This window comes from Pongo abelii, chromosome 16 (genome assembly GCF_028885655.2).
Source record: "Pongo abelii isolate AG06213 chromosome 16, NHGRI_mPonAbe1-v2.0_pri, whole genome shotgun sequence".
NCBI classification, from domain to species: domain Eukaryota; kingdom Metazoa; phylum Chordata; class Mammalia; order Primates; family Hominidae; genus Pongo; species Pongo abelii.
Window position 1 is genome coordinate 102121488 of NC_072001.2, and position 25048 is coordinate 102146535.

At 49.3% G+C, this 25048-nt stretch overlaps 2 protein-coding genes across 5 annotated transcripts in view; one reads left to right on the forward strand and one right to left on the reverse strand.

Moving 5' to 3' along the window:
• Window positions 1-17461, forward strand: part of IGF1R (insulin like growth factor 1 receptor) — a 315543-nt gene extending 298082 nt beyond the window's left edge. For 2 of the 3 annotated variants that reach the window (XM_009250188.4, XM_009250187.4), the window contains exons 20-21: window positions 1710-1844; window positions 10032-17461. In XM_009250188.4, coding sequence (XP_009248463.2) covers window positions 1710-1844; window positions 10032-10413 — 517 coding nt within the window. In that variant the 3' untranslated portion in view covers window positions 10414-17461. 3 annotated transcript variants of the gene reach the window in all.
• Window positions 17462-18742: 1281 nt separating this feature from the next.
• Window positions 18743-24034, reverse strand: PGPEP1L (pyroglutamyl-peptidase I like). Of its 2 annotated transcripts, none has more exons than XM_054531920.1 (3): window positions 22297-22743; window positions 21410-21557; window positions 18743-19014 (listed from the first exon to the last, which is right to left on the reverse strand). In XM_054531920.1, exons 1-3 carry the CDS (start codon window positions 22503-22505, stop codon window positions 18979-18981), a joined length of 393 nt encoding a protein of 130 aa, XP_054387895.1. In that variant the 5' UTR covers window positions 22506-22743; the 3' UTR covers window positions 18743-18978. The 2 variants fall into 2 exon arrangements, with proteins under 2 accessions (XP_054387895.1, XP_054387894.1); XM_054531919.1 differs by lacking the exon at window positions 18743-19014 and adding an exon at window positions 23912-24034 and having other exon boundaries at window positions 21076-21557; window positions 22297-22523.
• Between the last annotated feature and the right edge of the window lie 1014 nt (window positions 24035-25048).

Below are 25048 nucleotides of genomic sequence, written 5' to 3' on the forward strand. Positions count from 1 at the left end.
CCTCGGGCCGTTTCCCAGACCAGCCTGCAGTCAGCAAAAGCAGAGAGCTAGTCATTTCTTCTTTTTTCTTTTATTTTTAATTTTTTGTTGTTGGAGAGCTGGTCATCTCTTGTACCAAGCTGCATTTCAGATGTGTGGGTCCTACTGCCACTGGCATCTGAGGCGTGCTGCCCGTATGGCTGGGCTGGTTGTGGAAGGCAGAGCTTCCCGCACAAAGCTGCTGGAGAGCCCCTTCTCCCCTGGGCCCAGGCCTCTCTCAGCTGCGCTCTTGGACTCTGGGTCTCTTGTACAACATGAAGACGACAGCATTTCTTGGTCACTTGTAATTAAAAAGGACCTTGGGTTGGTCTGTCCTCTGATTGCTAAGACTCTATTTCTGTCTAACACCTACTTTTAGTATCAATTTGTACAAAAATCTTTGATTCACTGAAAGTAGCTGAAGCAGCGAATAAAACGTTCTCATACAGTCAGGGGCGCTGTAGGCTTGGGCACAAGGTCAAGGTCCCAAGAGCTCTTGGTTGGAAATCTCCTGCCCCAGGTTTTTCCAGGAGGCTTGACCAGCACCTGCAGCCCAGGACAGGTCCAGCTAGAATCCCTGCTCCCCACCCTGCTCCCGCCCCTACTTGCTGATGAGTAGCCTACTTTACTCCACCAAATCGAACCACGTGGAAAGGCAGACAGGCCAGGGAGAATTTGTGAATTACAGAGATTTGCCCTAGGAGGGCACATTTGTTGTGCAGATTCCAGCATTGTCTTTTTTAATGTTCTGTCTGAAAGTCGTGTGTGTGCTCTGTGTTTTGGTTCCAGTGGTTGGATCTTCTAAACTGGCAAAGCTGCACGCATGGCACAATTGCTCACTGCAAAGTTATTCCTCAGCCAACTTGTCTGTTTAAGGATTCTTTGTCCATGATACCCCCTCCCAGCCAGTGCAGCCCACCCTGGTCCCCCACCTGTGACACAGAGGCCCTGCAGGCCAGCAGCTCCCCAGCTCTGTTGTGGGGTGGGGGGGGAGCAGCAGGAGTTCTCTTCTCCCTTGGCCTGACTGGACCTCAAGATCCCTATAGATCTTTTAAACATTCCAGGACCCAGGCCCTCACCCCAGACCAATCAAATCAGAGTTTCTGTTGGGTGCCCAGGCGTCTGTTTAAAAACCTCCCCAGGAGATTCTCCTGTGCGGCCAGCAGTGAGAACCACTTGGGTAGAGGTTTCCAAAATTGTCTGATTGTAAAAATCACCTGAGGAGCTTGGTAAAGCTTGACTGTCCCAGGCCTCATTTGAGGCTACTAAGTCAATGTCCAGGCTGGGGCTTGGACAAGAATGTCATTCTTTTTGGGTTAAAGCCAGGTTAGGTGATACCGCCTTGCCAGGTAAATGGCCGGGACTAGGTAGATGCTGAACCCAGTATGCTCTGTGTTCAAAGCACAGATCAGGGGCTTCCTGACCGTGCAAGGGATGCCGGAAGCGCCCTCACCATCACCTTCCTTAGCTCCACCACTGGGGCTGAATTTAGTCTACGGGGACCATTAGCAGCAACAGAGGGAGGATGATGTCCCACACCTAGCCCAGGGCCTGGCTCGCTGTCTGACGAGCACTGCCACCATAGTAAGGACAGTTGATCTGCTCGGGATGTAAGAAGTGCTGGAAAGGAGGGGGCAGCATTGTTCAGTCCATCCCTTTCCAAGTTCCTCACAGTTTTTTTCTCCCTGTAGGTCCTTCGGGGTCGTCCTCTGGGAGATCGCCACACTGGCTGAGCAGCCCTACCAGGGCTTGTCCAACGAGCAAGTCCTTCGCTTTGTCATGGAGGGCGGCCTTCTGGACAAGCCAGACAACTGTCCTGACATGCTGTATGTACTTCCTGGGCCCTCCGTGCTCTTCTGATTTCTCTTCTCAAATACCTGTTTTCTTGGGTCACAGGAGATGAGGAGATTAAAGCCATTCTCTCTGGTCCTGTGCCTCCCTTGCCAGGCGCAGCTGAGAAGAGGTTTGTCCTCGTGGAAGGAGCTGAGTGTGGTTGGTCGACCTGTGCCTTTCCGTGAGCACCTTAATTCTACCCCATGTTCCTTAATGCTTTCATTCTGATGTGCAGTTCGCACTGTAGTTGCTTAGGCCAAATGTCTCTGTGAGATGTTTGGCCAGAGTAATCCATCCTTACTCATCCTCTCCATGTGAGGTTTTTGTTTCTTTTTAAAGAAAGCAACAACACAACACTTACTACTCTGAAGTCAAATTCAGGAGCCCCCCGCCCCACCTGTGGCAGGCCTGAGGGAGCCCCCGCAGTGAGTGTGCCCAGAGCTGCGTGGCCAGAACTCCAGCATGCACCACGTAGGGTCAGCTTGGTGTCTTCTGAACCCTGCCCCACATGTCTTCTCTGTTAAGTGTTTACAAAAGTCATAAACCATCTAAGTAACGCTCTCCGGAGCTTCATCCACTGACCAGTGTGGACCTGGAGCGTGTGTGAGCTGACATCCCTGCAGACAGAAGGACGCCAGTGCTGGTGAATTTGTCTTCTCACTGCACTTTTTTTTTTTTGAGATGGAGTCTCACTCTGTCGTCCAGGCTGGAGTGCACTGGCGTGATCTTGGCTCACTGCAACCTCTGCCTCCCGGGTTCAAGCAATTCTCCTGCCTCAACCTCCCAGATAGCTAGGATTACAGGCACCCACCACCACTCCCAGCTAATTTTTAGTAGAGATGGGGTTTCACCATATTGGCCAGTCTGGTCTCGAACTCCTGACCTCAGATGATGTGCCCGTCTCAGCCTCCCAAAGTGCTGGGATTACAGGCATGAGCCATCACACCTGGCAACCCCACTTATTTTGAAAAAACACTTTGCAGCTTTTAGTCCTAAGTTTTGTCAGATGACGAGAGAGTTTGTGATGCCTCACAGTGTTTGTGAGGCCTCACTGCTCAGCGCTCCCTGGAGAAGCCCCCCTTTTGGTGGAGGACTTGCTCTGCGTCCATGGACGGTGCTGTTTTGTGGCTCAGTGGAGGTCAGAGCTGCTGGAGCAGGGAGGCCTCGTTGTCTTTCCTGGAACGAGTTTGAGGAGGGGGTGAAGGTGTTCTGGTTCAGTCATCAGGTGCACAACAGGTACAGGTTGGGAGCAATGGCCTTGCTTTTGACATGCACTTTAAGGCAGGCTTCAGAGATTGATCTGGATCTCCATAGCTGATCATGAAGGTAGACTCCCACTAGTATCTCAAGACCAATTCAGGAGATTTCCAGAAATGCTTTTCAGGACAGGTTTGGCTTCACTTTGGAAAGGATCCTGAGGAATTGCTGGACTGTTACGTCTGCATGAAAGCACCCAGCTCCTATCTCTCACCCATCCACCCACCTGGAGCCAGCACAGACTCAGGCTGGGCCCACAGTGGCGGGATGATAGATAGATATGAACCAGATGTGTGTCAGGTGGACAGGAGGGAATGAGGGCTCCAGCAGCCACAAAAGTTTTGCTCATTTGGTCTCGTACAGTGTCTGTGGGCCAGGAATCCAGATGCAGGTGTTCTTGCTCTCAGCTCAGAGTTGCAGGAGGCAGAAATCAAGATGTCAGTGGAGCTGCGGTCTCACCTGAGGCTCAGGGACATCTTCAGGCTCCTTCAGGGTTCTGCAGTTGCAGGACTGAGGTCTCCATATTCTTGGCACCTGTCAGCTGGGGACTGCTTTCAACTCCTGGAGGCCAAGGCCACTCACAGTCCTTGCCATATACACCCTCCATAGGCCCTCACATAACAGCAGCCTATTTCTTCAAGACCGATAAGAGGACAGCTCTCTACTGCTTCTACTGGTTTTTTACCCGATAAAGTCAGATCTACCCAGGATAATCTCTCTCTTTTAAGTGATTCACAGTCAACTGATGAGAAGCCTAATTAGAGGAGTAAAGTATCCTCTCATGTTCATAAGTCCCACCCGTACTCAAGGGATTATATGGGATATTTACACCAGGGGCAACGATCTTGGGGGGCATCTTAGAATTCCATAGTCTCAGAAATTATTGTCCTTAAACAATCAAGGTGCTATTTTTGTTTCAAAGCACTTTGACTGTTGCTACAAATACTGAATCCCTAAGCTCCTTGTAAAATGGCTGGCCAATGGAGGGCATGGGGTGGGGAAGACTGGATACACACCCCTGTGCTTTGGGAGTACGTTGGCTGGACGTCATGCCCATTAGCTGCTGCTTCCGAACATAGGTTCCGCTGAAGTGTATCCCAGGCAATGGACACTTTGTGTAGAATTCAGAAAGGTGGCTGCAGGAAGGATGCCGGGGAAAGCCAGAGTGAAGGCATGACCCTCGCACAGCTAGCACATGTGGGGTTCCCACTGTCCCATCAAAGCAGGGCCAGAACCAGAAAGTTGGCTGGTGCCCTGGGCCCGGGCCAGTGATGGAAGGCTCCTCTTCTCCAAGGGTGGCACCTACAGATGCAGCGGCACTGGGTTTCCTGCAGCCCTCATCAAGGAAAACTTCCCAGCATGGCCTCTTCAGAACTCCACAATCCAAACTTGGAAGAGACTCGAAAGACCACTTAGTACCTTTTCTTGCCCAGTATAGAAATTCTTCTTCTCCCCTTCTGTGTGTTAGTTTTTTATCGCAGCATAACAAACTACCCAAAACCTACTAGTTAAGAGCAACAGTAAACATGTATTATCTCTCAGAGGTTTCTGAAGGTGAGGAACGCAGGAGCGGCATAGCTGGCTGGCTCTGCCTTGGAGCCCTTCTCGCGGTTGCAGCCCAGCTGTCTGCCAGGGCTGCAGTCATCTGAAGGCTTGCCTGGGGCAGGCAGACCCACTTCCAAGGTGTTGCTGCATAGGTAGTATGCCCTGCATGAATCGCCCTCTTCTACGTGGGCCTCTCCGTAGCACTGCCCGAGTGTCTCGGGATGTGTAGCTGGCTTCTCTTAGAGCAGAGTTCAGCACACTCTTTCTCTAAAAGGCCGGCTAAAAAATATTTTTGGCTCTGTGGGCCCATACGACCTTGACTCTGACTACTTGACTCTGCCATTGTGGAGCAAACACAGCTGTAGGCGTCACGTAAGCTAGCGTGGCTGTGTTCCAATACAACTTTATTTTTGCATACTGAAATTTGAATTCCACATCATCTCTGTGTTGTCACAAAATATTCTTATTTTGAATTTATTTTAGCCGTTTACATGAAAACCATTCTTAGCTCATAGACCTTGGAGAACTAGGCAGCAGGCCAGATTTTACCCACAGGTACATAGTTTGCCTGCTGTGCCCTAGAGTAAAAGATGCAGGACCTGAGCAGAAGGCACGACGTCCTTTCTGACCAAACCTTAGAAGTCACACTCTGAGGCTCCCACCTTCTCCTTCAGGTTACACCATGTGGGAGTCAATCACGTGGGGATGTGAGCTCTAGGACACAGGGGAGAGGACCACTGGGGATCCGGGAGCCTGGCTACCCCCCAGTCCCCCACCAACACACACACACACACCCCCCCAGTGCCCCTCACAGGTGACCATCTGCTCCACACTTTGAGCAGCGCAGCCACTGATGACCACTGAATTTGCATAAAGGTACAGTGCCAGAATCTAGGCTAATACTAGAACTGGTGATATTTTAGCAAGCTTAGAAACAGCCCATGAAAGCAGGTGTGAGTTTTGCTCCTGTGGTTTAGGGTGGGTGAGGGAGAGCAGTATTGTTTTGTGCTTTCTCTTTGCCTCGGGTAAACGTTTATCTACAAGAGACTTGTGGGATTGTTACTTGGTCCACCTCCAGGTGACCTGGGGTTTTACTGTTGACGTCAACTGCCTGGGACGCAGCCCCTGCCATGGGGAACACAGGGCATTTCCTGTTCCCAGCATAGAGTGACAAGGAAATTTACTCGGAGCGGTTTCTCTGATATTAAATGCTTAGTTCAGGAGGCATTTCTGCTTTGCCATCAAGAATTTTTCTCCCTTCTAAGAAAATTTTTCTCCCTTCCAAGAAAAGAGTAGAATGAAAGGAGGCAACTTGGTTTCATGGGGAGTATCATGTTGTCCTTCTGAGTTTCCTGATGAGCTTACCTGAGAAAGGAGGGTTCTAGCATGGGAGTTCTGTTGTTACAAGACATGAAAGAATGGCCTCTTTTTATCCCGGAGAGGAGAGTCCCTGAGCTCTTGGGAGTTGCCCTGAAACCTCTGCCGGGTCCCAGGTGAGAAAGTGTGTGAGTTGTGTGGTTCTGAGATCTGAATAGGCACTATCTGGCGACACTGGGGGCTGAAGGAGCTCAGTGGCTGCAGGTGGACTGGAGCTCACCATCAGGAAGTAGCCAGATTCTCACCCTCAGTGTCACCGAGTGTTCCGGCTTTAGAGGAAGGACTCCGTGGTCCCCAAGCCACAAGGTGTTGAGGTCTGAGTCTCAGCGCCATGACTCAATGTGAATTAACTTAGCAAGTACCACAACATCAGATTTGGGTTGTGGTCCCCTGCTGGGTCTGTACTTTAGATTGATGACAAAGCCCGTCCTCAGCCTTATTTCAGCCCAGATCTCGGTATTTATGCCACAGATACCGTTGAGCCCCTCTGGGTGCGTGCTGACCCTGAGGTCACACAGATGAGCCAGGAGTGGCCCTGGCTTTCAGGAAACGTAGTGATGTAAAAGGTCCCGGCTCTAATGCTGCAGGATAAGGGCCAGGGCAGAGGTGTGAACACAGCCATGGAAAACTTGGGCTAGGAAGCCATTTGTTCTGCTGGTAACACTTCCATAGCTCCACGTGTCCAGACTGTTGCCAGAGAAGTCTTTGGTCTGCAGGATTCAGGAGGGAATCTGAACTTTTAGCCTGGAGCATTATCAACTCATAGATGAGTCTGAAACGAACTTAGTGAAATCTGATGTTTTTTGTAGTTTTCCAGTACAGTTTTTCCCATCACTGGAATCCTGGTTTGGTTCTGCGGGAATCGAGTGCTTGAGTGGGATCCAAACAGGCAGGAAGGGCGCTCCTGCTCAGTTAGCCCCAGTAAGCTCACTGAGGCACACAGGCACCCATGTCCACAGCCGCTCCTGGCTGAGGCGTGGTTCCTAAGACGACCCTCACTGTTGAGGGCTGCCAGGAAAGAGACACATTCAGCCCCGCAGGTCCTCTGGGAATCCGGTGAGTGTCGGCACCGGGCTGGGGCCGTGCTGATTCCCGGCAGCATGTGGGAATGTGCGGGTGCCTCGTGGCCTGCTGACATCCCACACAGGTCACAGCCTGTCCAGTTCAGGACATCAGGGCCAAGAGTGAAGTGAGAATACGGAGGCACCTCCGTGTGCTCACCCTGCTGACCGTCACCCAGCCTCCGGGGGGCACAGCTGGCCCCCAGGAAGCTGCTTCCCAGCAGGGCAGGAATTCCATTTGAGTCTTGTCCCTGTTCCAGGAGAAGGGCTGGGTATGTGTCCCCCAAAGGGGAGAACATTTGAGAAGGATGGCTCCAGACTCCCCAGAGCTGACCCGTGTTAAAAAAAAAAAAAAAAAAAAAAAGTGCTTTTTAAAAGATGAGTTTTATCAGCTCACATATCCTTCTAGAGACTAATGGAGATGTTTTTTGTGTGTGGAAATAGTAAACAAGGTCTTGAATCCCACAGAGCAAAAAAGACTTCCTTTTATGGGCAGCACTGGAAGGGTTGTTACTCTGGAATGGTTTAAAAGAGGCATCCCATGGCTTGTTTGTGCTGATGTCACTGCCTCGCTGCTCCTCCAGTGGCACCTCTTCGGTCCCTGGCCGCAGGGCAAGAGCCAAGCACATCTCATGCTCTTGGCCTGGTTACGCTTCTGCCCAGGGGTAAGTCAGCTGGAGAGGAATTCACAGCCCAGGCACAGAGATGCATTTCATGTCGTTATGGCCTATTTTAATTTTTTTAACCCCAATCGTTTTTCTTAGGAAGTGATGGGGAGTATGGAAAGGTAGGCTTATTTGTCATCAAGCTGCCAGTTTTTATCAATGCAAACCACATCCTTGGGACATCTGTGACTGTCCCTTGGACAGTTAGGTGAGGGAGGGTCTCCTGGTGGGCCCAGGGCTACTCTTATTTAGGTTGAGAAAAACTCCTTTTTCCGGGATTGTTGATGATCAAAGTGTAGTCATTCTGTTGCACAGAGAACTCCATCCCAGCTCCACCCTCATGAATTCTGTAATCTTGGACAAATTATTTAATATCTTAGTGCTTCTGTTCCCTCATCTGTAACATGGGGGTATATTACAGTCAGTAGCACCTGCTTCACAAACTCGTGAGGACTTCAGCAGTTCACACACACAACTGCCTCACTGCCTGGCACCTAGTGTGCACTTGGCATTCTACCGTGGGGTAGACTTTTAAAATTCTAGCTACAGAGATACTTTTCCATAAAAGTGGCCACATGGAACCCTCCGTATCTAAGAAGCATACTGTGGGGGCCTTCATATTTTGTCTAATTCCTTTCTCTCCAGAGCCTTCCTTCTGTAAAGGGCCACATGGTAAATAAACATTTTTAGACTTGCAGGCCACAGTCTCTGTCCTAATGTCCTCAGCTGGTAGTTGTAGCTGGAAAGCAGCTGCAGCCCACATGGAAATGAGGGAGCGTGGCCCCATGCCAGTGCAGCTGATGTAGAGGCAGGCAGCCCCGGGTTAGGCCCTGTGGAGACGCAGGCCCCCGGGCTCTAGAACGCTGAATTCTAGTGAATTCTGGATGGCTCTCCCTCACACCCAGGCCCACCCTCCCTCAAGGTTGCACCATCTCCGCCTGTAGGAAGCTGCCGGGTGGCCATAGGAGCCCTTGTCTTGGCAGGCCAGCTTCCAGGCCCAGTGGCTTGTCTTACATCAGGAGCCTCCCCTTGGAATTTTCCCTGAAGGCCAGACATGGGCAGGTAGTCTGTGGTCAAGCAGCCACAGGTGCTTTGAGTTTCCTAGATGTGGAGAGTTCTGTGTGGCCACTTTTATGGAAAAGTATCTCTAGCCAGAATTTTAAAACAAAGGGAGAGCTTTCTGGTGAGAACAGAGGTGGAAAGGCAGGCACTTTGGTTTCACGCTCATGTAAGAGAGGGCTGTTGGCGGTCACTCTTCAGAACTATGGCCAGCCCTGGATGGTAGCCAGCTGCTTTTTGCCCCAAAAGTCTGTGTAGCTGGGTCTCTCTGCATTCTGGAAGCTCGTCAAAGCCCGGGCCTTTCCGGGCCGGGAGCCCCGGCCACAGCCGGCAAGACTCCCTTTGCTCCATGCGATTCTGAGGGTCTCACAGATATTTGCAGCCCAGGTGCTGTCGGATCCCAGCCGATGCGACCGAGACACAGCACAAGCGTCATCCTGTTCTGCCTGTCCCTTGTGTGTGGAGTGGACTCGTGTCCAGGGCTCTCCTTGCTGGCTTGTTGGAATCTGGCTTCAGGTCTACGCTGGGCATCTTGTTTGGTCCAGAATAGCCTGGTTCATCGGCTGGGGCTTGCTTGTGCAGGGCTGGAGCAAGCACGTGCTAGATGGAGACAGCAGACCCGGAGCGTGCATTTCTTCGTGTTGCAAGCCTGGCCTCATGGTGCCTTCTTCCTTTGGTCGTCTGCCAGGGGTAGCCCTGCACCAGGAGGAAGCTTAGAAATAGCACAGGTGGGAACCGGAGAGAGAGCACTGTTGGGGAAGCTGCAGTCACTCATCAGCCTTCTTGGTGAGAAACCGGGGGTTTCCTGCTAATTCTGGAAAGGATGTTTCAGCAGTGCCTGCATGAGATGCCTCAGATAGAAAACTGGTTATTTTTATTTCTTAGCACTGACACCATAGATAACACCTGACATGATGGACAGTGTGGAGCTGGATTAGTCCTTCTTGGGAAAGGAGAGTTTGGGTTCTGTACCGTGGTGGTTCTGGGTTCTGGGGGAAGAGAATGGAGCCGTACGAGGTAGAACAGGAGACTGAAGGCCACTTGGGCCGTCCAGGCAGAAAGCCGGGGACGAAGAGGGGCAGTAGGGCTGGTCTTAGTGCTCCCACCGTGCGCTCGTGTGCGGGAAACCACTGCAGGCGGCCCATGAAGCCTCTTGGCCACGTGCGCCCTCCCAGTGTGGACCCCCCCCCCCCCGCCCCGTGTGTCTTGGCTACAGGTTTGAACTGATGCGCATGTGCTGGCAGTATAACCCCAAGATGAGGCCTGCCTTCCTGGAGATCATCAGCAGCATCAAAGACGAGATGGAGCCTGGCTTCCGGGAGGTCTCCTTCTACTACAGCGAGGAGAACAAGCTGCCCGAGCCGGAGGAACTGGACCTCGAGCCAGAGAACATGGAGAGCGTCCCCCTGGACCCCTCGGCCTCCTCGTCCTCCCTGCCACTGCCCGACAGACACTCAGGACACAAGGCCGAGAACGGCCCCGGCCCTGGAGTGCTGGTCCTCCGCGCCAGCTTCGACGAGAGACAGCCTTACGCACACATGAACGGGGGCCGCAAGAACGAGCGGGCCTTGCCACTGCCCCAGTCTTCGACCTGCTGATCCTTGGATCCTGAATCTGTGCAAACAGTAACGTGTGCGCACGCGCAGCGGGGTGGGGGGAGAGAGAGTTTTAACAATCTATTCACAAGCCTCCTGTACCTCAGTGGATCTTCAGAACTGCCATTGCTGCCCGCGGGAGACAGCTTCTCTGCAGTAAACACATTTGGGATGTTCCTTTTTTCAATATGCAAGCAGCTTTTTATTCCCTACCCAAACCCTTAACTGACATGGGCCTTTAAGAACCTTAATGACAACACTTAATAGCAACAGAGCACTTGAGAACCAGTCTCCTCACTCTGTCCCTGTCCTTCCCTGTTCTCTCTCCCTTTCTCTCTTCTCTCTGCTTCATAATGGAAAAATAATTGCCACGAGTCCAGCTGGGAAGCCCTTTTTATCAGTTTGAGGAAGCGGCTGTCCCTGTGGCCCCATCCAACCACTGTACACACCCACCCGGCACCGTAGGTCATTACAAACAAACACGTGGAGATGGAAATTTTTACCTTTATCTTTCACCTTTCTAGGGACATGAAATTTACAAAGGGCCATCGTTCATCCAAGGCTGTTACCATTTTAACGCTGCCTAATTTTGCCAAAATCCTGAACTTTCTCCCTCGTCGTCCCTGCGCTGATTCCTTGTGTCCGGAGGCTTGGGTGAGCGTGGCATCTGGTTGCTCCATTTGAGAGACACGCTGGCAACAGGCTCCGTCCGTCCGACTGCCCCTGCTGTGCTTCTCAAGGCCACGGGCACACAGGTCTCATTGCTTCTGACTAGGTTATTATTTGGGGGAACTGGACACAATAGGACTTTCTCTCAGTGAAGGTGGGGAGAAGCTGAACCGGCTTCCCTGCCCTGCCTCCCCACCCCACCCCCTGCCCAACCCCCAAGAATCTGGTGGTCATGAGCCCCGAAGCAGCCTGGCGGACAGGCTTGGAGTCAAGGGGCCCCATGCCTGCTTCTCTCCCAGCCCCAGCTCCCCCGCCCGCCCCCGAGGACACAGATGGGAAGGGGTTTCCAGGGACTCAGCCCAACCGTTGATGCAGGTTTGCAAGGAAAGAAATTCAAACACCACAACAGCAGTGAGAAGAAAAGCAGTCAATGGATTCAAGCATTCTAAGCTTTGTTGACATTTTCTCTGTTCCTAGGACTTCTTCATGGGTCTTACAGTTCTATGTTAGACCATGAAACATTTGCATACACATCGTCTTTAATGTCACTTTTATAACTTTTTTACGGTTCAGATATTCATCTATACGTCTGTACAGAAAAAAAAAAAAGCTGCTATTTTTTTTGTTCTTGATCTTTGTGGATTTAATCTATGAAAACCTTCAGGTCCACCCTCTCCCCTTTCTGCTCACTCCAAGAAACTTCTTACGCTTTGTACTAGAGTGCGTGACTTTCTTCCTCTTTTCCCGGTAATTGATACTTCTATCACATAATTTGCCATGAACTGTTGGATGCCTTTTTATAAATCCATCCCCCATCCCTGCTGCCACCTGCCCCTTTAGTTGTTTTCTAACCCGTAGGCTCTGTGGGCACGAGGCTGGTGAGGGCACCCGTCCTGAGAGGGCCACGCTCCTCTCCCCAGCCTGCCCTCACAGCATTGGAGTCTGTTACAGTGCAAGACATGATACAAACTCAGGTCAGAAAAACAAAGGTTAAATATTTCACACGTCTTTGTTCAGTGTTTCCACTCACCGTGGTTGAGAAGCCTCACCCTCTCTTTCCCTTGCCTTTGTTTAGGTTGTGACACACATATATATATTTTTTTAATTCTTGGGTACAACAGCAGTGTTAACTGCAGACGCTAGGCATTTGGATTACTATTTTTTTTAATGGCTATTTAATCCTTCCATCCCACGAAAAACAGCTGCTGAGTCCAAGGGAGCAGCAGAGTGTGGTCCGGCAGGGCCTGCTGTGGCCCTCGCCACCACCCTTACCGGACCGACCGACCTGTCTTTGGAACCAGAACATCCCAAGGGACCCCGGGATCCAGGCTGGCCCAGGGCGGCACCCTCAGGGCTGTGCCGGCTGGAGTGCTAGGTCGAGGCAGCGCAGACGCCACGGTGGCCCAAGAGCCCCTTTGCTTCCTGCCGGGGGACCAGGGCTGTGGTGCTGGCCCACTTTCCCTCGGCCAGGAATCCAGGTCCTCGGGGCCCAGGGGTCTTGTTTTGTTTCGTTTTTAGCACTTCTCACCAGAGAGATGACAGCACAAGAGTTGCTTCTGGGATGGAAATGTTTAGGAGTAAGAACAAAGCTGGGATGCTGGGATACGGTGATTGCTAGTTGTGACTGAAGATTAAACACAAAAAAGAAAGTTTATACTGCTTTTTTGCTGGTCGGCAGTTAGTCCCACTGCTTTCTCTAGTCTCTACCCCATAGCATGTTCCCTTTAAAAAAAAAAAAAAAAAGGTATATGTAGGAGTTTTAATTTATTTTGTGATACCAGTTTCAATCACTGTAGAGAAGCCCCATTATGAATTTAAATTTCAAGGAAAGGGTGTGTGCGTGTGTATGTGTGGGGTGTGTGTGTGAGAGAGTGATGGAACAGTTCTTGATTTTTTGGGTTTTTTTTCCCCCAAACATTTATCTACCTCACTCTTATTTTTTATATGTGTATATAGACAAAAGAATACATCTCACATTTCTCAGCACCTGACAATAGGCCGTTGATACTGGTAACCTCATCCACGCCACAGGCTCCACACCCAGGTGACGCAGGGAGAAGCCAGGCTGTATTCCGGGGTCAAAGCAACACTAACTCACCTCTCTGCTCATTTCAGACAGCTTGCCTTTTTCTGAGAATGTCCCGTTTTGTGTTGCTTTTTTTGTTGTTTTGTTTTCTATCTTGGTTTCCACCAAGGTATTAGATTTCTTCTCCTTCTAGCCAGGTGGCCGTGTGAGGCCAACGAGGGCACCAGAGCACACCTGGGGGAGCCACCAGGCTGTCCCTGGCTGGTTGTCTTTGGAACAAACTGCTTCCATGCAGATGGAATGACCGACACATTTCGTCCTTAAGAGAGCAGTTGTTCCTCAGGTTCTGAGGACAGGAAGGTGTCCAGGCAGCACAATCCCTGTGCGAATCACCCGGGTAAAGGCGCAGGGCATTGGGTTTGCTCCCCTTGCTGCTGCTCCATCCCTGCAGGAGGCTTGTGCTGAGGCAGGGCCGTGCGGCCATGGCTGCTGCATTCATTGAGCACAAAGGTGCAGCTGCAGCAGCAGCTGGAGAGCAAGATCCACCCAGCCTGTGCTCCAGAATGCAGAGGTTCCTGACCTCACAGCCAGTCCCTGATAGAACACGCAGGAGCAGAGTCCCCTCCCCTTCCACGCTGCCCTCTCAACTTCTCCCTCACCACCTCCTCCCCTAGGGGTAGACAGATGTACGAAACCTTCAGGCTGGAAAGCCCAGTGGTCGGCGCCAAGCCTCCGTGGCGTCGCACCCCCCGCCAGGGCTGTACGTCCGTCTGTCCCTGGTCCTGCTGCTCACAGGACAGATGGCTCGCTCCCCTCTTCCAGCAGCTGCTCTTACAGTCACTGATGATTTCGCTGGGAAATGTGGCGGGCAGCTTTCCCCAAGTGTGGATGGCTCCTTTGCAATTCCAGCACTAAGTGAACGTGCTCAGGAGCCTCCTGCCGGAATGCGACCCATCTCTCCCAAGACCCCGGGGATCTTAAGGTCATTGAGAAATACTGTTTGATCAGGGTTTTCTTCTTCCACACTGTAGGTGACCCCTTGGAATAATGGCCTCTCCTCTCTTGTGCACATACCTACCGGTTTCCACAACTGGATTTCTACAGATCATTCAGCTGGTTATAAGGGTTTTGTTTAAACTGTCTGAGTTACTGATGTCATTTTGTTTTTGTTTTATGTAGGTAGCTTTTAAGTAGAAAACACTAACAGTGTAGTGCCCATCATAGCAAATGCTTCAGAAACACTTCAATAAAAGAGAAAACTTGGCTTGTGTGATGGTGCAGTCATTTTACTGGACCAACCCACCCACCCTGACTATACCAAGGCATCATCTATCCACAGTTCTAGCCTAACTTCATGCTGATTTCCCCGCCTCTTGATTTTTCTCTTCTGTGTGTTCCAAATAATCTTAAGCTGAGTTGTGGCATTTTCCATGCAACCTCCTTCTGCCAGCAGCTCACACTGCTTGAAGTCACATGAACCACTGAGGCACATCATGGAACTGATGTGAGCATTAAGACATTCTCCCACACAGCCCTTCCCTGAGGCAGCAGGAGCTGGTGTGTACTGGAGACACTGTTGAACTTGAGTGAGACCAAGACCACCCCGGGTCTCCTTCGTGGGATGTCATGACGTTTGACATACCGTTGGAACAAGCCCCCTCCTTGGAAGATGGAAGACCGTGTTCGTGGCCGACCTGGCCTCTCCTCCTGGCCTGTTTCTTAAGATGCGGAGTCACATTTCAATGGGGGGGAAAAGTGGCTTCATAAAATAGAAGAGCGGCCACTGTGGAACTACCAAATGGCAAGATGCTCGGTGCAAACTGGGGTGCTTTGGGATAAAAGATTTATGAGCCAACTATTCTCTGGCACCAGATGCTAGGCTGGTTTGTTCCACCGAAGCCTTTCCCGCAGCAGAGTCCACCTTTGCAGGCTGGTGGCCGAATGGCCTGCAAGCGGCTCTGTGGCAAGATCACACAGATCAGATGGGTAAGAAGGCTAGGATGCTTGTCCAGTGTCCTCAGCTGTCACGCTGGGTCCTTCCAGGGTGGCCAGACGGTATTGGTGGCCACTCCCTTCTAAAACATAGGCGCCCTCCTGGTGACAGTGACCCGCCATGGTATGCCTTGGCCCATTCCAGCAGTCCCAGTTATGCATTTAAAGTTTGGGGTTTGTTCTTTTCGTTAATGTTACTGTGTGTTGTCAGCGGTCTTCATTTCCTGGGCTAAGCAGCATTGGGAGATGTGGACCAGAGATCCACTCCTTAAGAACCAGTGATGAAAGACACTTTCTTACTTCACTCGGAAGTAGTTGGTGGTACAAATGAGAACTTCAAGAGAGGATGTTATTTAGACTGAACCTCTGTTGCCAGAGATGCTGAAGATACAGACCTTGGACAGGTCAGAGGGTTTCATTTTTGGCCTTCATCTTAGATGACTGGTTGCGTCGTTTGGAGAAGTGAGCGCTCCTTGATGGTGGAATGACCAGGTGGCAGGTACTGAACCGTTGTCACAGGGATCCTGGCACAGAGAAGAGTTACGAGCAGCAGGGTGCAGGGCTTGGAAGAAATGTGGGCAATGTTTTGAACTTGATGGTTTTTCAAGCTATCAGACCACATCAAGGCTCAGCAGTCATCCATGGGCATTTGGTTTCAACAAAGAAACCTAACATCCTACTCTGGAAACTGATCTCGGAGTTAAGGCGAATTGTTCAAGAACACAAACTACATCGCACTCGTCAGTTGTCAGTTCTGGGGCATGACTTTAGGGTTTTGTTTGTTTCTGCAAGAACATAATGATCACTCATTTTTATGTCCCACGTGTGTGTGTCCGCATCTTTCTGGTCAACATTGTTTTAACTAGTCACTCATTAGCGTTTTCAATAGGGCTCTTAAGTCCAGTAGATTACGGGTAGTCAGTTGACGAAGATCTGGTTTACAAGAACTAATTAAATGTTTCATTGCATTTTTGTAAGAACATAGAATAATTTTATAAAATGTTTGTAGTTTATAATTGCCGAAAATAATTTAAAGACACTTTTTTCCCTCTGTGTGTGCAAATGTGTGTTTGTGATCCATTTTTTTTTAGGACACCTGTTTACTAGCTAGCTTTACAATATGCCAAAAAAGGATTTTTCCCTGACCCCAGCCGTGGTTCACCCTCTTTTCCCCCTATGCTTTCTGCCCTAGTTTATAACAGAGGAATGATGATTTAAAAAGTAGTTCTGTATCTTCAGTATCTTGGTCTTCCAGAACCCTCTGGTTGGGAAGGGGATCATTTTTTACTGGTCATTTCCCTTTGGAGTGTAGCTACTTTAACAGATGGAAGGAACCTCATTGGCCATGGAAACGGCAGAGGTGTTGGAGCCCAGCAGTGCATGGCGCCGTTGAGCATCTGGTTTGATTGGCCTGGCTGCCGTCATCGTCAACGCAGTGCCATGGACATGGGAAGACTTGACTGCACAGCCAGTGGTTTTCATGATGATTACAGCATACCCAGTGATCACATAAAAGATGACAGCTCTGAGGCACACAGGCCATTTGCTTACATGCCTCGTATCATGATTAATGCTTTGTTAGAACACAGACCCTATTTAAGGCAGAACCCCGAAGATAAATATTTCTAATACAGAATTTTTAATAGAAACTACAACATACACAAAAATTTGTTTTAAAGTTGACTCCACTTCCTCTAACGCCAGTAGATTGTTGGCCGTGTCTCCCCAACTCCACAATATCTCTACCGTGGGAAACACCTGGGGTTTTTGCGCTACATAGGAGAAAGATCTGGAAACTATTTGGGTTTTGTTTTCAACTTTTCATTTGGATGTTTGGCGTTGCACACACACATCCACAGGTGGAAGAGACGCCCGGTGAAAACACCTGTCTGCTTTCTAAGCCAGTGAGGTTGAGGTGAGAGGTTTGCCAGAGTTTGTCTACCTCTGGGTATCCCTTTGTCTGGGATAAAAAAATCAAACCAGAAGGTGGGATGGAACGGATGCACCGCAAATAATGCATTTTCTGAGTTTTCTTGTTAAAAAAAATTTTAAGTAAAAAAAAAAAAAAGGTAATAACATGGCCAATTTGTTACATAAAATGACTTTGTGTATAAATTATTCCTAAAAAAATCCTGTTTATATAAAAAATCAGTAGATGAAAAAAATTTCAAAATGTTTTTGTATATTCTGTTGTAAGAATTTATTCCTGTTATTGCGATATACTCTGGATTCTTTACATTATGGAAAAAAGAAACTTTGTCTATTTTGAATGGCTGAAGCTAAGGCAACGTTAGTTTCTCTTACTCTGCTTTTTTCTAGTAAAGTACTACATGGTTTAAGTTAAATAAAATAATTCTGTATGCATTTCTGTCTCTGGTTTGGTTTTGTCCCTCCTGGAAGCATCACTACACTTTGGTGGCAGGGAAGCTGAGCTGTGTGGGGCATGTGTGTTCAGGCATGTTGCCTGGGAGCGTTCTCCACAAAAGCATTGCCTCTTCTCTGACAGCTGAGCTTTCTCAGCATGCAAATTGCCAGTGAAGACGACAGGGAAGCTATCTGTTTCTCCCTCCATTAAATCATCTGGAAAGAAATTTGAATACATAAATTAAGAAAATCTGTACTGCAGTTCTGACTGATTTGTGGACTTTTTTCCTATACCTTCCACTAACAGTCAGGCCAAGGCAAGTCTGATCTGCATGACCCCAGGGCAGAGGACTTCAGTTCTTCACATTTCCTATGTGCTTTTTGGTCTTTCACAGCTGACATGCCCGCTTCGGGGGGTGCTGGTGAGAACCCAGCAGGCCACACGCAGAATGTGGCTCACTGGAGGAGCTCCAAAGTTAGTTACTTTCTAGCTGCTGCTTAGTGATTTCTGCCCCTAGGAACACTACAACGTAAATATTATTTTTGTCAGGGGAAATGGCCATGTATGGCAAGGTGTGAATGTTCTAGAATCAGACTAAGGATTGACAGACACATCAGGAGGAGAAGCTGGTCATTTCCCTCAACTTTTATCATGGGAAATTATGCTCCAATAGCAAAATCGGGCCAGTAGAAGAGGAGCTGCCTAGCAATGTGTAGGTAGGAGAAGTAAACCGAAGACCACAGTTACTTCAGACCTGTTGAGCCTCAGAAATGTTTGCACCGAAAAGCAAAGGCCTTTCTGAAAGGGGACTCCCAGCTGGGGTGCGGTGGCTCACGCATGTAATCCCAGCACTTTGGGAGGCTGAGGTGGGTGGATCACATGAGGTGAGGAGTTCAAGACCAGCCTGGCTAACATGATGAAACCCCATCTCTACTAAAAATACAAAAAGTTAGTGGGACGTGGTGGCAGGTGCCTGTAATCCCAGCTACTTGGGAGGCTGAGGCAGGAGAATCGCTTGAACTCGGGAGGCGGAAGCTGCAGTGAGCCAAGATTGTGCCACTGTACTGCAGCCTGGGTGACAGAGTAGGACTTTGTCTCAAAAAAAAAGAGGGTACTCTCAAGTTTGGCATTGCTTCAGGGTTACTGCTCAGTGGTGTCACCGAGTGCCTGGCACTCAGGGGATCTTCATTAGGTGACTGATGACGAGGAGGTCTCAATTCTGAGGCTGCTCAGCCCAATGAGGCCTCCTCCATTCCTGGTCAGGTTGATGCTGCACTTCCAGGTTGCCACAGTGCAGTCTGCAGTTGGCCTGCCCAGCTAGAAGGAGCAGCAATATCTAAGGATGAAGGTGCTGGGTCTTTAGAAGCGTTAGAACCTTTCCCCTCCATGCCATTTCTTAAGACTGCAAGCCCTCAAGAGCTATTTCTGCATTAACCCCCCCCCCCAAGTCCAGGTATGAGTCCTTACTCACTCAAATGTGTGATTTTTGTAGTGTTCTAATGTTACTAGAAGACCTTCACATCCATTCTCTCACCAGATGTTCACAATCACCCTGCAAAGGAAGGATTTTAATTATTCTTACAGATGAGCAAACATACAGGCATGCTCAAGACCCCCCCTCCCACCTCCCCGCCAGCTACCAACCCAGGACTCAGCCTTTTCTGCTGTGGTTCTCAAACTGGCTTCTGCACTGCCAGAACTAAGCAGGCTCTGTGTATACTGACAAGGGATGCTGGGCGAAGTCCACAGCCCAGGATGTGAATGAGACTTCTGGGGTTCTCCCCGGAGAACTTCAGAGGCCACAGTGGTGAAAATGATGGGGAAATTCATGAAGAGGGAGCTCTGGGCCTCCCAACTGGATATCTAAAAATTTTAAAAATGTTATGGCATGCGGCCAAGCAGTCTGAAATATAACACTGGAGCCCAGTCCTGGGGGCCCCTTGCTTGCCGGTGTCCTGGGACAGAACTGTCCATAGCACAGGCAGAGCTCCACATTACCAACCATCAGCCAGACCTGTGCACGCCACCCAGCACCACCTTCCCCATCCCCCAACATGCGGGATTTGATCTGATTTCTAGCAAATGATCCAGGTGTACTTGCAAAGGGAGTCCTCTAAAGGCTACTCCAAATGCAAAAAGTGTGCTGGCGGCCTTGACTGGTTCCTTTTTGTTTGAGACGGAGTTTTGCTCTTTTTGACCAGGCTGGAGTGCAATAGTGCAACCTCCGCCTCCTGGGTTCAAGCGATTCTCCTGCCTCGGCCTCCCGAGTAGCTGGGATTATAGGCACCCACCACCATACCCAGCTAATGTTTTTGTAATTGTAGTAGAGACTGGGTTTCACATGTTGGTCAGGCTGGTCTTGAACTCCCGGCCTCAAGTGATCCGCCCACCTCAGCCTCCCAAAGTGCTGGGATTTATAGGTGTGAGCCACCGCGCCTGGCCTGGTTCCTTTGTTAGGAAGCTGCAAATGCTTTTCTTAATACTGAATGAATCCGAACACTGAGTGATGAATTTTTTAAATGTAGTCAAGTGAAAAATGGTAGTTGTAAGCACACCAGTGTAGCGAGAAATTTCCCAGAGCTTACCTATCTTCACTCACTTCCTCCAAAAAAAAAAAAAAGCAATGTTACCAACGGGACTCCCAAAGGAAATCTGCACCTAGAAAACACTGAACAGGTAGAATCTTGCTGGGAGAAGCTTGGCACAAGACCTGGTGCTATGTCATAAAAGCATAACAAAACATGAAACAGGAGATTCTGTTTTTAAAAAGGGAAGACACCACGGAGAGAAGCTAAGCCTGGCTATTAACCTGTGCCTTCAAACCAAACACACTACCAATGTGACTGTAAAATGGTGCAGCTCCTGTGCAAAACAAAATGGCAGTTCCTTAAAAAATTAAACACAGAATTAGCATTGAATCCAGGAATTCACCTCTGGCTATAGGACTCGGATACATATTTGCACATCAGTGTTTGTAGCAGCATGATTTGCAAGAACCAAAAGGGGCAAGTAACATAAGTGTTCATCTACAGATGAATGGATAAACAAAATGTGGTCCATACATACACTGGAATATTATTCCGCCTTCAACAGAATGAAATCCTGTCCCATGTTACAACATGGATGAACCTGGAGGACATGAGGCTGAAATAAGCCAGATGTAAAAGGACCAGTGCTGCACGACTCCCTCATATGAGCTACCTAGAGTCAGATTCATAGGGATGGAGGGTGGAATGGTGGGCATCAAGGGCTGGGAGGAAGAAGGAATAGGAGTTAATAGGTACGGAGTTTCAGTTTGGGATGAGGAGAAAGTTCTGGAGATGGATGGTGGTGACGGTTGTACAACAAGGAAATGTACTGTATACTACTGAACTGTATGCTCGAAAATTATTAAAATGAGTAAGTAGTAAAAGGGGCAAACAGAGACAGAGAAATCATACAGTAGAGCCTCAGTGGCTTCGAGGCTACCCAGGACCTGGACACACAAGCTCAAAGGCCAGGAATGGGGCCCCTGGAGCAGTGGCTGTCTCTGTGCTTCTGTAAGCCTCTCCAAAACAGGTCTGTGGTCCCCACAGTCTGGGCAGGATCACACAGACTCACTGTGTAGATTTTTGGAAGAAAACAGGTGACTCAGATTTCATTTTATTGTCATGAAAACCATAACTGAAGCTAGTTCATCCCCTGTGAAATGTCGGGAGAAAGAACACTCTGAAAGGTGGACAATAAAATAACCCTTTGTGATTTTGTTGGGCTAATTCAGAGTTTTCCACCCTCTTTGTCTTACAAGCAATTTTTGAAAAAGTTTCTCAATGCACAGTTGAATGCTACACACAGGATTGAAACATTTAATTTTCTCTAAAGGAGCAATGCCCCGGTCAGTTCCCTCTGCCTGGAAGGACCATGGTTGAGTTTTCTTCGAACTGGGCTTTGTGTGTGGGCTTTCCCACCTCTTCCAGCATTTCCTGGATGATGACTTGCAAGGCTCTTCCCAGCAGGCTGGTCGGGAGCCGGCGCGATAGTGGAGGGACATGAATGAGTGCCGCGCAGCCCTTTCCATGATGCAGAGACAGGTAATAGGTATAATCACAGACGTATCTGCAACCACAGGAAATGCCACATTAATTCTCGGGACCAGCCTCTAACCTCAGTGAAACATATGCAGAAGTGGCAATGCAACACCCACAAAGCCTGAGGAGGGAGGACTGCCACCCAAGGGAGACTTAAGTTGTGTTGTTTCACCTCAAAGAACATGGTGCCGGGATGAGCTGGGGAGAGCTGGCTCTTGGCCTCATGGTCTCATGACCAGCAAGTGGCCAAGGCAGAAAGGGGTCAGATACTCCACAAAGCAGAGTCCACAGCACCTGCACCCCAGTGAATCCCTCTCATTCATGTCTTCGTTGAGTCACTCATTCATTCCTTGGGGAAAGGGGAAACCACCTACTGGGGATCAGAGTTTGGAGAAACAAAGGTAAATCAGTCTTTATCTGGGGCTACATCAACATAGTCAACTCACAACTTCAGTCACCCCAAAAATCAAAATTAGAAAACATTCATGAAATGTTAGTGGCTCTTGAAGTCTGCCTTCCCGTCTCTTCTCCTAAATCAACACACCAAAGACCATGTTTCCACAGGGAGGTCTCACAAATGAGACCTCAGGCAAGGTGTGAGCAACTGTGCTGGCCCGCACACAGCAAAGAGGGGCAATCTGGGGGCGGCGCCGCATGGCCAAGTGGCCAGCTGGACGGTACAGGATGGCTTCTTGGAGGTCGGGGGGACGCCGACGGCCATTGCTTCTCTCCTACCTGCTCAGAGTCCTGACACCCACAGAGCATACCTGCCTGCATCTCGGGAAAAGATCACCTCCACACCCTCCACAGCTACGCGCTTGCAGACCGCCTTCATGCAGACCCCTGACTCCAGCACGTCTGGGCCGCCAGGTAGGCACACGCCGCCCTCGGGCCGGAAGCCCCGGATGTCAGCGTCCCGGTAGCCTTGGTTCTTGCCAGACTGTTCCAGAATGATCGCCTTGGCGGCGGTGTGCATGCCCACATGCACGACGAGCTGTGTGAAAGGGTAACAGCAGAGAGAACCCAGGAAAACGAGGCCCACCCCGCTCACCAAATGTGCAGGGGGACCACTCCTTTTGAGAGCTCGGCTCCATGCAAAACATCTCAAACCCCAAATCCACTGGGAAACCCCAGGATCCCCCACCAGTGTCTCCTAATATGGCTGGAAAGAAAAACAGCTGGATTCTTCTAGCTGAATAAAAACTCATGCTGCATTTACATTTAAATACTTTTTACTTCAAATTATTCTTACAGGGTAATGTATTCTCTTTTTGTGGGGGGAAGGTTGGAGGGAGGAGAGGCAAGCTGGTAAGTGGTGAGGCTCCCACAGCAGAGGCTTCATGTTTTGGTGGAATCCTGCATCTTTTTATTTTATATTTTATTTATGTATTTATTTATTTTTATGAGACAGAGTCTGGCTGTATCACCCAGGCTGGAGTGCAATGGCACCATCTCAGCTCACTGCAACCTCCGCCTCCCGGGTTCAAGTGATTCTCCTGCCTCAGCCTCCCGAGTAGCGGGGACTGCAGGTGCACCACACCCAGCTAATTTCTGTATTTGTAGTAGAGACGGGGTTTCACCATGTTGGCCAGGCTGGTCTCAAACTCCTGACCTCAAGTGATCCGCCTGCCTCAGCCTCCCAAAGTGCTGGGATTACAGGTGTGAACCACTGTGCCCGCCTCCTGCATCTTTTTTTAAATGAAACTTTAATAAAGGAAGTTAGTAGCCATCCAATGAAATCTTCTTAGAATTTATTCAAGCTGATTATTTTTCCTTTTTGAAAAATAGCTGCCCAAGTATGTTATCAAAACATCTGGGGCATTGTCTGAATGGCTTGATAGTGTATGTTTTATTAACCTCATCATCTGGTCCTTGTTTGGAGAATTTTTTTTGGGGGGGGGGTGGGGTTGTATCTGTTTTTTATACAGTAATTATGTCCAGATAAAATGGGCTGGGTGCTATGAAGATGGGCCTCCCCTATGCTGGCCATCCTCCCGATCGTTCCCTGGGCACAGAGGTCCTTGCCTCACGTCCATCTTCAAACCTACCTGCCCCTCATGGGTATGGGTGGGGCCCAACCCAAGGGCCTCTCCCTTAGGTGGAAACTATTTTTGAGTCCTGGCTGGGAATAATACTTCCATTTCTTTTCCTCCTCCTTTCTCTCCAGATTTTCTATTAAGATCTAATCCATATTTTGGCTTACACTTTTACAAACAGACCCAGAACCTTACACAATCAGCTGGGACCTTGCATGACTGATGGGGCCTGGGGACGGGGTGCCCCTCAACCATCAACCCTAGAACCAGGGCCCGGGGGGGTTCACAGGCTCCAGCTCTACCACATCGCCAGTCCCATGCCCCACTGCCTCTGGCCATCACTTACTTGCGGCTGATGATCTTCCCAGATCCCGGTGACACTCCGCTTAGCCTCCCTGTAATCTACAGGCAGCTCCAGAGTCCGCAGCTGCACCACTGTTTCATTCCCCAGGCCCAGCTTGGAGAGCTCCTGCGGAAAGCGGCAGGTGGACTTGCCTCAGTTGATGGGGGGGCACCAAGATTCCCTGAAAACCCAATCCTTGGGGTCTACTTCCAGGGGTCTTCCGTGGCCTGGACTTTGCCCTCAAGGAGCTCACAAAGTGGCAAGGGGCCAAGAAGAGAGCCACAGTTCCCACCTGAGAGGCAATTGCACACAGCAGCACCTGTCTGTAATCCCAGCTACTTGGGAGGCTGAGGCAGGAGAATCACTTGAACCTGGGAGGTAGAGGTTGCAGTGAGCTGAAATAGTACCACTGCACTCCAGCCTGGGTGACAGAGCTAGACTCTGTTTCAAAAAAAAAAAAACCCAAAGTGTGAAGGAAAAAAAACCCACCAACAACAATACTGTACCCAGCAAAGCTATCCTTCAAACATGAAGGAGAAATAAAGACTTTCCCAGACGAAAGCTGAGGATATCAATGCCAGACCTGTCTTACAAATCTAGAGAGTTCTTCAACTTGAAAGAAACAGATACTAACACGTAACAAGAAAACTTCTGAAGGTATTAAACTCACTGGCACAAGTAACAAAACATATTCAGAATACTCTAATACTGTAATTGTGTTAAGTGAATCATGTATGTCTTAAGTATGAGACTAAAAGACAAAACTATAAAAAACAATAATTACTACAATTGGTTAAGAGATAGGTAACATAAAAAGATAAAACTGAAACACTAAAAAGTCAAAAATGTGGGTGAAGGTTGGTTTTAAATTGTAGAGTTTGTTTTTCATATTTTTCTTTGCAATCAATGTTCAGTTGTTATCATTTAAAAATAACTTATTATAACTATCAAATTTTTTGTAAGCCTCATGGTAATCACAAAAGAAAAACCTATTAGAGAGACATTAAAAATAAATAGCATGGGCTGGGCATGGTGGTTCACACCTGTAATCCCAGCACTTTGGGAGGCCGAGGCAGGTGGATCACTTGAGGTCAGGAGTTCGACACCAGCCTGACTAACATGGCCAAACCCCATCTCTAC